This window comes from Myripristis murdjan, chromosome 14, assembly GCF_902150065.1.
Source record: "Myripristis murdjan chromosome 14, fMyrMur1.1, whole genome shotgun sequence".
In the NCBI taxonomy this organism is placed as follows: domain Eukaryota; kingdom Metazoa; phylum Chordata; class Actinopteri; order Holocentriformes; family Holocentridae; genus Myripristis; species Myripristis murdjan.
Window position 1 is genome coordinate 38,931,770 of NC_043993.1, and position 12,761 is coordinate 38,944,530.

The window sequence follows — 12,761 nt, forward strand, 5'->3', positions numbered from 1 at the left end:
CGAAACAATGACCAGGTAGTTACGACATCATTACCTAACGTGTCGATATTGGGTAATACTCAGTTTCATATTTCAAAAACTCTCTCAGTGAAGCCCGAACCACAACAACTAAAAGTGGAACAATCACCACCTAAAAGTTCCTTAAACAACACAGCAGCGAGGAGGGCAGCATCACAAGAAACAGAACTGTAAAAATGTGAAGCAACGCCACACCTGAGTAATGTGCTCTGCGTCCACCCTGAGACACAGATGCAGTGTGTGTGTGTGTGTGTGTGTGTGTGTGTGTGTGTGTGTGTGTGTGTGTGTGTGTGTGTGTGTGTGTGTGTGTGGTGGTGGTGGTGGGGGGGGTGTCTTGAGAGGGACGGATGTGGTGAGGTGTTCAGTTTGAAAGAGGAAGCTCAGCTCGGCCCTGCACTGAGCCCAGAGGAGCATGGAGGCAGCTTGACACACTTCACCGAAGGTAAAACAGCAACAAAACACAGCAGATAAGCAGAAAAACACAGCAATCAGGTAGGAACATCACATAGACAGATAGCAGTGTCTTCTGATTGTTCATCAGCAGTTCTGTGCATGCTGCGTGAGATGAAGTGAGAATTTGGTTTGGTTGGTTTTTCACCGCTGAAGTAGCCGAGAAGGGGAAGAAGAAAAAGGTTTAACTGTTTAAAAAGACCGTTCAGGTGGCAGAGGCTTGGTCATGTGTATATGTATTATTTTTTTGCATATTTATCCTGTCTGTCAAAGCTGAACAATTTCATATTTTAATCAAACTAGTGACTAATATAAATTGCATGAATGTGGAATCAACAATAAAAATAAATGGAAAAAGGAACTTCTGGTAAACCAAACCATGCCTGAGACAGAGCCAGATCTCTGTCAGTATGACGCTTTTTTTTGTGCTTGAGGTTTTACTGACAAATTTGATTTGCGGATATGTCATTTCAAAATCAGAAATACTTTATTGATCTCCGAGGAGAGATTGGGTCAGCTGTAGCTGCTCAGACTCTCAAGTAACGAATTAAACTATAAGAAATAAAGAGAAATATGAAATATAAAAATATGTGCCTAACCCTAACCCTTAAAATTTTCAAGTACAGGGATATTGCAGTGTTGAATTGTTATCAAATCCTACAGGTATAAATTATTGCACAATTAAATGGTTAAAAGAAGATTTATAGATTAACCCTCATTATGTTTGGGGTCAATTTGACCCCAGTCAGTGTTTAATGTCTCTAAATAAATGATTAACATTTTTTTTTTTTTTTTGCTTCATATTTAATGAGTTTTCCTAATGCAATGGGCACTACCGGGTAAACATGAAATTCACATAAATTATAATTATAATAATTTTGTGGAGGTTTAAACTGCTGGGGTCAAATTGACCACAAACGTAAAAGATGTTCGTAAAACCAAAGTCAAACCAAAGTTATGTGCTGATAGGTGTAAAACATTAAATGTTATTTAAAGGGTTTTTAATAGAAACCAGGATCTGAGTGACAGAGTGGAGATGAGCTCCATGCTGAGGAGGAGAAACGTTTCTGAGCAGCTCTAATAAAACTGGCCTGAGCTGCATCGCGTTCATTCAAGAGAGTCAACTCCGAGAGCCTGTTGGGTTGTCGTGCTACAGAAAGAGGTACTTTGAGTTTTCTCTCAGAAAAAAAAAGTCATGGCATATTGATAAATCTAACACAGGTAGACATGACATTCACTCATTGGTGAGACACTGAGCTGTTTACCTGATGTTTAGCCTCCATAGTCGTGTTACTGGCATGCAAACTGTTTCAAAGGGCTTTGACTGGAAGATGTTTTCAGTCATGCTGTACAGACAGTAAGAGAATGCTTTTGTACATTAAGTTAATGGGCTGTTTTCCATCAGTTATCCTGTTGAGCTCAATGGGATAAATGCTCTGTTCTCTGAGCATTTTCTCTTTGAAACGGAGGAAAAACAGTTTGAAGTTTGAAGCCGGTTCAGCTTCCTGGAGTCGATTGGATGACCATGTTCTCTGTTTGCTGATGCTGGTGCATGTGAGGAGGTCTTCACATGTTAATCAGATATGGTGCCAAAAATGATAAAATTAAAGCAAATTTATGAACCGCTACATATCCAACATAATGACTTATGCTGCTTTTGTACACGGGATAATCTGTCCGAGCTCATTGGATCAAAGAATAATTTATTCTGTGTTGTTGCTTTTAAGTATGTGGAAAAAATTGCGAGTTTTACGGCAGTATATCATCCAGTTAATTACAAAGTGTTACTGCAAAATATATGTTTCAGTTGCATTTTGTCCGAACACATGCTGTGGTTAGTTATTGTCATGCACAGGAAAACACCAGTGACCCATGACAGTGTGAATGTGTGAGGCTCTGCAGGCACGCTGTCATGTAGCTGCCAGCAGACCACGAACACCAACCATTTTGAAAACTTCACATTATTTCACTTAACTCTGAGTTGTTAGGATAGTAGTGGTGCTGTATTCCTCTCTTTGTCACTGAGAGCTGGAGGCTCCATATGCTAACTGTTTTGTTGTTAGTATATTATATTGAGAATATTATTATTTTTGTCCCTCAACAATATGTGTTCAGTGAAGAACAAACAATAGCAAACTCAAGCAATCTACTTCCTTCTCTGTATGGCTGCTGTTCCTCTGCTGTGGGGCCCCGTGTGAATAGCCGATGGGTTGGGTTAGGGTTTGGACAAAAATTTAGAAATTTTATTTGGGTGTGGGTCGGGTTTGGTCATGTCTGCATTATTTTAGTGAAACTCTAGTATCAAATAAATAAAAATGATGGCCCTACCATCTATTCTGGGCAACTTCCTGTACAGTGCTGGAGTTTACATGACGATGCTGAAGGCAGCACGTAGGCTGTTTCAGGTGGAAAGTAAAACCTCACAATGGAGGTCAAGCAAAATCGGGGGCTCGGGTCGGCCTAGTCTCCAGCCTAGTGTGGTTGTCACTGTTTTAAATGGGTTTGTCATCTCTCTGTTTATCCTTTATGAAAATGTCACGTGTGGAATATGTCTTTTCTCATGTGAAACGAAAATTGTTCACACAAATTCATGCAGAATTGGCATTTTCTCATGTGACTCTGACTCTTCAGATGTGAACTATAATTTTCACCTGTGAAAACAACATGTTTGATATGAAATCACATGTGAGATTTACATCTTAACATTAATTACACACTTTCATATGTGTGTGATTTTTCTCATGTGGACTATAAGCTTCACATGGCTTTGGCTAGAGCTGGGCTTCATGTAACACTTTATGCAGATGACTGACTCCTGATGTTTGGAGTCCAGTGACGAGGTCAATTAAGCTAAAAAGCTTTTAGTGCAATGTGGCTTCTTTGGCTTCCCGTCCATTTTATGATTCAATTTAAAATCTTGTTGATTGCATTTTAAGCCCCACGTTACACCACAGACGTGATTCACTGACAGCTGCTCGCTCTCTTAGATCTGACTACAAATCTCTCTTGTGCATCCCACGGTCACGACTCAAACCAGCAGCTGACAGAGCCGCTGGGCCTCAACTGTGGAACCAGCTGCCGCCAGACGCTAGCTGCGCTCCCTCCATCTCCTTTACATCGCGGCTAAAGACACATTTTGACCCACTGGCCTTCTTGGCCTGCTGACCTTTCAGCATGTTGTCATGTCCATAATTCTGTATGTGTCCTCTATTGTTTATTGTTGTTGATTTATTTATTGTCACTGTTAACTTTGTATTTAAAGTCTTCTGGTCAGCTGGAGCTGAGTTTAAATGTGTTCTATAAATAAACTTTACTTACTTATTTATTTACACTGGACAAAAGCACCACTCTGCATTAAGTTAAGTGTGGTTTGTCACATAGCTGAATCTCCGTCCTATCGAAGCTCAAGCAGCAGAGGTATAGTGGTTTATAGAGGGGTTTTCCACGCTCGTCTCATTGACCTCAGTCTGTCAGTGGCAGCAAAAGTCTGGCTGGCAGCTATCCACATTTGGAACGCTGTTACGAGGATGTATTGTCATTTCCTTCTTTATATGTTCCTTGAAGTGATACAGGATACAGCACTCAGTGACACCGAGAGGAAGACAGCATCACTACTGTCCTACAGAACAGCTGGGGAGGGGAAATTAAATAATCTTTTTTTTTTTCCCAAAATGGATGAACTTTCCCTTTAAGTCCCAGTTTTGTTTTCACCTGCTGTGTTTCAGGTATGACAGGAGAGTCCGGCGTGCTGGCTGCTGGCCTGACACTCGTGTCGGTGGTGTCGCTTAGCGCTCTGTCTCTTCTGTGTCTGCGCTGCAGGAGGAAAACCAGTAAGTGCATTTAAAGAGGCCAGAGCCCTGTGGCGGTGCTTATCTCTGTGCTGCACTGCTGACAAACACTGAGAGGCTCATCTGAAACCAACATGGGCCTAATTTAGGCTCCTTTGACTGGGGGGGCAGTGAGAGGTTTCACTCTACCCCCCAGTGGCGATGCAGAACTGTGGGTTTATCTCTGAACCATAAAATCAAAGCCATGGCTTGGCTGAACATGTAAACTTTTTTTAAAGATCATTTTCTACTCTACTAGCACTCACTCTGTATTTTCTCTCTTTACAGTATTGTTAATTTGACAAACTGAGTCATAATTGGTCAAATAACGACATGCAGATTAATTGGATGTGTTTATTTGTATGTAATTTTTCCACACATGGAAAAATTACTTGAGGTTTAGCACCACCCCCTCCACACAAACACACGCACACACACACACACACACACACACACACACACACACACTCACCCCCATCTCAACACTTTCATTTTTATGCAGTTGATGCTAAATTGGACCACAATGAGACCGTGGTCAACTTTGAAGCAAGTTTGTTCTTGTTTTTATGCAGACATCAGACAAGTGCACGCTTCGAAATAAAAGCGGAATATATTAATAACTATAAACTGCAAGACCATTTCTTCAGAGTTGGACGTGATATTGCTGAGCGTAAGAGCACAGCCGCTCGGAGGCCAGGCCCGCTGGTGAACAGGGGGTCTGAGTCACAGGGCTCGGCATTGCCAGGAAGTGAGGCCGGCTCTGCGGCGGTGCGCAGGCGGCAGCCCACATCTGTTCACACCAGCTGAGCCAATGTCTCTAAATGTATTGATGTAGCATCTTTAAGTCTGTATGAATTTGTCTGAGCTGAAGGCAGTGGAGCTGTCATTACCGTGTGCGAGGTAACAGTATTTGAGCAGGTCACATGCTCAAATTTCACCAGTTTTCCTCTTTCTTGCAGAAATCATTCATGAGGAGAATCAGATATACGACCCTCAGATCTTGTGAGTATTTCTACGTGTAAATAATCCACAGGTAAACTGAGAGCTTGGAGTCAGACAGGTGCTGTATTTAATCTTTCTTTATCTAGCCCTAACCCTAAACATACAGTTTGTACTAGCGCTGTCACGTGATTAAAATCCTTTATCAGATTCATCACATTATGGGCAAGGATTGATCGTGACTAATCATTAAATTGGGGATATGTTGGTGAAGTTGAGGACATTGTGGTTTGCTGAATGGGTTCACATCTCTGTTCCCTGCACTTTATTCCACCTACAAATTCCTGTGGTTGGCCCAGTTTTTTTTTCTTCTTTTCTTTTTCTGTTTAAGTCATTGTGAATGGCATCAGATGCATTTGAATCCCTTTTGGATTTGAACCCGGGATGCTGGTGTACGGAGCGTGGTAAGAGGTACACACTCTACCAGGAGCCCCCATCCCCTCACTTTTAAACTGACAGCCACGTCCCTGCCTCCAGAAGAATAAAGAGCATCATCTCTTTTTGCTCTGAGTCGGCAGCTGAGGTCTTTGAAACGCGACAAAAACACTCTCACCACCCTCATGCTGGGACATTAGTGCTGTCTGAGGTGAGATCTGGCAAGGTGTGAGCACAGGCGGAAATCTCACTGCTGCAGGTGAAACTTTTTTTTTTATCACGATTCTGTTTTGCGAGATGAACACTTTGAAGAATATTTTGATTTAGTTGAGTAACTCAGTTCAATATTTCGTGTGCTTGTAGAACTAGCTCATTTTGAGCTTTGTGGTAGATAAATAGATGGAGAGCAGACTGCTGATGCTGAAAACGTGGCAAACAGGGCGCTTAGGGCTTCACTTTCCATGTCACCCACCCCCCAACCCAAAGAATTGCTGATCGGAAATTTTTCTGTCACTTGAATTGTAATATCCACCCTTGGGTGTGAGCAGCATCACAGAGCAGGACGCATATTTCTCCGCCCTTAGGAGCTTTGGCGTTTAGCTACAGTGATGACAAGCAGACAAACACAACAGCCTTCAGTAAAAAAGACAGAAGGTCTGGGTTCAGGTCTGACCCTCTGCTGCATGTCGTCCTCTCTTGTCTTTCCTGTCTCTCTCCACTGCAGCTGGCTCATAAAGCAGACATGCCAAAAATAGATAGAGAAAGAAAACTGCATCTAAGCTGCTAACAATGTCACAAAATGCCGGTTGTCTTTTTAACTTAAAACGAGAAAACAGGGTAGTTTGGGGGAATGATCTTAACAGCATACCTGCAGTAAGGTTTCCAGCCTGGCCAGTTTGTGAAACCCAGCTTAACTTACCAAGGGAAGGTTGTACTTCTGCTGCACAAACACCGTCCTCAGTGGATCTTTGCTTTTTCCATTTTCACAGCACCCATTTTGACATGAAATAGCATGGCAAACATTCATTACTGTTGACATTGATTGCACTGAGCAGTTTCAACCACCAGAGGGACCTGTTTTCTGATAGCACAGAGCTATTCCTGCCAGCAGATCATCTGTGAGAATGAAAGTTTTTTTTTAAAAAATGTTTTTTTGGGTGGGAATGAGGGATGCATTCACTCACAAGGCGCCTGTTTGATTACTTGGATCATTTTGTTTACAACTCAGTTTGAAAATGTAGTGACGCTGCAGACTTTCAGCTTCGAGCCACTACTCCTCCACGCTCCTGACCTGACACCTGGAGGCGTTTAACTGCAGAGACGCTTCGAATGAGGCTGAAGCAGTGAGGAAGAGGAAGAATGTATTCAGGCTGATATCATTTTTTTTTTTTTTTTAAGATTACTTTTTGTGGCAGTTCTGCAACAACAAATGTGTGCAGTGCCTTGAATGATGGAATGTGATTGTGTGAGTTGTGATAAATTTATGTTCTCTTTATCACTAATTACAGAAATGAATTGAGGGCCTAGTGCACAAGAGCTGACAGCACTAGTTTGTACTCATATTTATTTTGCTTGGAGAAAAAATGATTACAAACTTGTCATTTCCCATGAACATGACATTTCTAAGCTTTTTGGATAGGCATCATTTTTCCTAACTCTTCCAGGGATGGGAAGCTACAGTCTGAGTTTTCCATGGCTGTAAAAATCCCTCAAGAAAGCGTTTGCAGCTTCAGTCACAGAGGATGGAGAAATAAATTTGACATGTATCAAAATACAACAGGCGTCTGACTCCAAGCCTTGAAACTTGACTCTTCATCTTATTGCAATTTGTGTTGGAATTATTTCATATTGTTGTAAAGCTGAATTAAGTGAATTTTGAAAGTTTAAAATTGTGACAACAAAATACTATCTTCACAGCCAGCGTGGGGGCAGCAGATTTGTTGTCACACAGTCAAAAACAGGTAAAGTAACTTGATTAACACCCTTGCCTCTGCTGCTGTGTTGCTGCGGTAAACTTAATAAAACATGTAAGAATATACCTGTGTTGATCGAGCCACAAAGTCACAGGTAATTTTCATTTTGTTTTTCCCTGTTTTTTGTTTCAGTCACCAGGCCCAATGAAATACATGCAACCATAATGTACGTACATCAACATCTTCTCATCAGCGCAACAGCAATATAATTAATACTTGTCTAACCCACTAAAGAGCAGCACATTTTCTGATGCAGCAATCAATACCTGTTGATTAGGATCTGACCAGTATGGGTTTCTAGGACTGATAACTGATATCTTTTGACTGATATTGTGTGAAGATGCTCAGTATTAAAATTTGCACTGAAAATGACACTGAAAGTATTCATTATCATTATTGTTGTTAATAAGAAGAACAAGATGCAGAGGAATAGTAATACAACAACTAACCTGTAATACACAACTGCTGCTACTACTACTGGTAATAATATTACTACAAAACATGATCATGCATAGTTGTATGTTTTTTCTCTCTCAATGTAATCAGTTCAGTATCACCAGGTCAAGGTCTTCCCATACATGATCAGTACTGTAATGATCAGTTATACAAAAATACTGTAATCAAATGAAATATACACACTCAGTTTCCACTTTATCAGATACACCTGTATAATCTAATCTAATCCAGTCCAGCTGTTGTGCCCTAAAGTTTCCTCTCCTGCTGCCTGTAATGCTCAGCTTGTCTTGTTGTCACGGTAACAGAGGTGTTCATTCACGTCTGTGTTTGGCATTGAGCTCATAGTTAGTGCTGCACTTTACTGACAACTGTTTCCAATATTCTGTCCCCCCTCACTGTATATAAATAGGGAGGACAAAAAATGAGAAACCCCTCTCAGTATAATGCAGTCCAGTAGCAGACCTGCAAACTACAACCTCAGTAATAAACACAGAATTAAAGAGAAACATTCTGCACAATGTCAACACAAACTGAACATTATAAACTTTTTTAAAACGTAGAATTTATGGCAGAGCTGCTGAGCTGAACTGGTCAGACTGGGCAGACTGGAGCTGAGGGAGACATGCTGAGTGTGTATCGGACCGATCCATCATAACAAACTGAAAGAGATCCCATTTTTATTAAAAAGACAAGGATCTCCATGTATTCCACAACAGATGTGTCTCATAATATTCACAGTAAGATAAACACAAAGAGAATTTGATGTTTGAAATTTTGCTGTGTATAATAACATAACAATACCTTTCCCAGTGAAGAGCCAGCGGACCCTCAACAGGTTTCACGAAGTAAGTGTTTTCATGTTTTTAAGTTTAAACCTATTCTAGAAGAACATAATTCTAACCACTGCTAAAATTATTCCAGCAATGAATAAGGAGCAACCCAAGTATCAAAATGTTATTGATGGTAAGTGTTACAGCAGAAACAGAAATATATTTGATATATATATATATATTGTTGTATAATGACTGAATTATTAAACTGTGACCGTCTGTGTTGCTGTAGCTCAAAGGGGAAGTTTCGAGCCGACATATGTGTAAGTGTTTAACTTCATGTTATAGACACATTTTCATGAATTCAGCAGCTTTATGTACTCAGTGCTCACTTTATCAGGTACAGCTCTCTGTTTAAGCAAACAGATTAAAGGGATAGTTGACCCATTTTGAAAACTATGCTATATCTCCCTCATGCATCGGTAGAGTGCCTGAGAACAGATACAGTTTTGGGATGAAATCCGGATACATCAGTTTTTCCATCTTTGCATTGATAAAATCTGATCCATTTAATTATTTGATGTTCTATGCCTTTATTTAGAAACATAACCCATCCAGTAATTTGATATTATGGACTATTTCTCCTCCGTTACTTTACATTACAGAGCAGATGCCAACTGCAGTTTGAGTCCTGACCGATGTGCACTACTTTGATTGGCCACAAACTCTCCTGACATCATTTTCTTCAGATTATTTGACTCTTCTCTGTTTTCAGTTTCTCACCACAGCTAAGCTACTTCACTGTCATCACTGTTATGATGATGACAGTCAGTCTGGGGTTTGTTTACAGTAGCACATCAGTGTCAATAATGGTTATAAGGTCACATTTTTTCCATTTGTTATGAAAGACCTCTTAGTGAAAGGCTAATTTATTTTTTATTGTTCATAATATAGAAACTACATTTTGCTGCTCACATCCGAATTAGCATACGTGCTGCTGAGAGAGCATTAAGCACATCTGCTGCCTGGCTATAGCTTTTCATATTGCACTATGCTTCGTTGTTGTTGTTAATCTTGAGCGCCCTCTACTGTGAGCCAGGTGTCATGACAGCGTACTGTGCTGAGAGCACTTGTACATGACCTGTGGAACAAGGCCTGTTTGTTAAAGGTCATCATTTCTTTTGGTTAATGAATAATCAAACTGATTGAATTGCATAGCATCGTTCCTTTGCATTGTCATATCAAATTGAATTGAATTGTGTTTAATCAAATTGTTAAATCACACCACATTGTGACTGGGGGGTGAATTGTGACGTCGCTGTATGGGATCGTTGGCGGCATATGGAGATACGTGTCATATCAGCCTCAGACCAGAGATGCTAATAAAGTGGCCACTGAGTATATTTCTATAAAAAGTACAGCGACTCTGTGTGTTTCCAAAGACTGTAAAGTCTGCTATGTGTGTTTTGTTTTGCAGAGCTCCACTCCCAGTCTCAGTGTATGAAAATGTCTTGGAGAGTGAAGAAATTCAAAAAAGTGAGAGGTTTTTCAAATTGCTCTGATCCCTGCCTTTTGTAAATTGGTGAGAATGAAGCCCAGTAGAGAGAAGTGATAAAATATCGATCAGCCATCTTCATCCCCACATGCTCTGAGCCTGGTTGTGATCGCTGTTCCATTGGTAATCTACTTATTAACATCATACATGTGAGCGCCGTGCTGTCTTTCTTCCCAGATGCTGATCAGGACCTGAGTGTCTATGAGAACGTCATCACATCCCTCCCAGTCAATGACGGTGAGTTCAGCTGAATCAGCATCAGCTCAGTTAGAGCCGACAGAGTGAACTGATCTCTGAATCTTTGATCAGAACTTATCGGCTGTGTTTCACACCACTGGAACTCAAATCACTCAACTTGACAAAATAACTAGACGTGTGACTCGACTTTAACACCACTGACTTGTGCCTTTTGACTGGAAAGACTTGAGTTCCTGCCTATGATTTTAACTGACATCAGCAAATCAGCTCAGCTTTACCAGTTATGATTTTAATATTTCTTTATAGACATTTAAACAGGCAGTTCAATGTGTTTTACCACTGGGCATTCAAAAAACATGAAAAACAAACAAAAAACAAAAAATATCTATATCTATATCTATCTATCTTTATATACACACACGAATATATACATGTACATACATATGCAAAATAAATAAATAAAATAAAATAGATAAATAAAAAACAAACCAACAAATAAACAAATAATTAAAACCAAAAGGACCACAATAGCAGGTACGAGGAAGCAGCAGCTACAAAATAAATTTTTTATATAATAAATGATTTTTTAAAAACCATAATAACCATAACCATAATAATGCAAAAATGGGGTTTTCAGCAAAATAATAACAACAGTAATTATATAATTATATGCATACATATACAGATATACAGTTTATATACACTGTATGTACATTCACAGCCACACAGGCAGACTTATGAACTCAGCAGGTGAAAACTTGTTCTGTATCTGCACCTTGTGTAAATGGAATATACTATTTATTCTTCTGTTAAAATGGCATTAACTTTGCTAAAGACTAAGGACGCACTGTGACTTGCTGAGGACCTGAACCTCAAAGTTTAGGACCCAGGACTTGACTGGGGACTTGAGCACTAAGACTGGAGACTCGTGACTGAACAGTGAACTGATCCGACCTCTGCTCCGACTGCAACCGACTCAACTGTGATGAACCGAGGAGACGTGGACATAAACTGAGAGCTCCTGCAGCCTGACTGATTAAAACTGCCATGTCACCAAACAGGTGATGATGACTATGAGAACACTGAGTTCCTGAACCAGGCGGCTGTGAACCAAGAGGACGGTAAGTGTCCCGTGCCAACTCAAAATTAAATGTTACTGGAGCAGAAATAACAAGAGTGGTGGGAAAAAATGACTCTGATCAGCATAAAATGCATCTTATGTAAAAGGTAGCCTGAATACAAGTGACTGAATTACTTAAAAAAAAACATATTGGGAGAGTTACAGTTACTGTAATTAGACATGGGTGCAGATCACTAGGCTATGCATTTGAGTAGGCACAAATATTTAATAATATTTTAATTCCTGATAAATAAATTTGAAAGAACTCAGCTCAAGATACAAATCCTTTTGGAAATCCTTCCTAACTGTGGGAAGGGCCAAAGAACCACACTGTTTCATACTGAGACACACACACACACACACACACACACACACACACACACACACACACACACACACACACACATGTTGTTACTACTACTACTACTACTAAATAAATGTCCGCCTATCTTTGTGAACAGATGAGCCTGACTATGTGAATGCTGGTAATTGAGCCTGATGTGGACACTGCTGACCAAACCAGAGGACATTAGTGGAAAGGTTTTTTTTTTTTTTTTTTTTTTCCACAAAGTCAGTTTAATCTAACATTTTCTGCACAAAACGTAAACAGTCACTGCTGTACCGGCTTTTTATGATGTGCTGAGGATGAATGGAAGAGCAAGTGAGCCAGGACTGTGTTGCCTGTGAGCACTGATTTTGGCTATCTATTTGTGGAAATACTTAAAAAGTGCTGTTGATAATTTAATAAGATGTATGTAATAAAAAGATACTGTTTAATGGGAGTGATTTTGCTTATTTATTCTGGTGCAAATGCCATGTCATTGCTTCTCTCTCTGTCTCTCTCTAGTGTCACTATCGAATGAAGAAGAAATGCCAAAAAATAACCTTTCAGAAACAAAACATATGCCTTACTCACATGTCAATATTTCAACAGAAGTTCCTCCAGGGCCTGTCTCGAACTTGTTTCACACCAGGAGATGCACATGTTTTCAGGACCGCATCTGTGATGGAGCATGGAAG

The 12,761-nt window shown here is 40.1% G+C and overlaps 1 protein-coding gene across 1 annotated transcript; it reads left to right on the forward strand.

The window, feature by feature from the left end:
• Positions 1 to 404: 404 nt before the first annotated feature.
• LOC115371754 (linker for activation of T-cells family member 2) lies at positions 405 to 12,406 on the forward strand. Its single transcript, XM_030069267.1, has 12 exons — positions 405 to 460; positions 4,194 to 4,298; positions 5,255 to 5,297; positions 7,587 to 7,630; positions 7,775 to 7,808; positions 8,909 to 8,943; positions 9,020 to 9,061; positions 9,161 to 9,191; positions 10,346 to 10,404; positions 10,601 to 10,660; positions 11,683 to 11,742; positions 12,203 to 12,406. Exons 2-12 carry the CDS (start codon positions 4,196 to 4,198, stop codon positions 12,232 to 12,234), a joined length of 543 nt encoding a protein of 180 aa, XP_029925127.1. The 5' UTR covers positions 405 to 460; positions 4,194 to 4,195; the 3' UTR covers positions 12,235 to 12,406.
• The last annotated feature ends 355 nt before the right edge of the window (positions 12,407 to 12,761 follow it).

Bases quoted from the DNA above. Each gene is read 5' to 3' on its own strand.
- LOC115371754 (XM_030069267.1), top strand. From the start codon at position 4,196: ATGACAGGAGAGTCCGGCGTGCTGGCTGCTGGCCTGACACTCGTGTCG. The intron at 8,944-9,019 runs GTAAGTGTTTTC...AAATTATTCCAG, and splicing joins CCCTCAACAGGTTTCACGAA to CAATGAATAAGGAGCAACCC. The intron at 9,062-9,160 runs GTAAGTGTTACA...GTGTTGCTGTAG, and splicing joins GTATCAAAATGTTATTGATG to CTCAAAGGGGAAGTTTCGAG.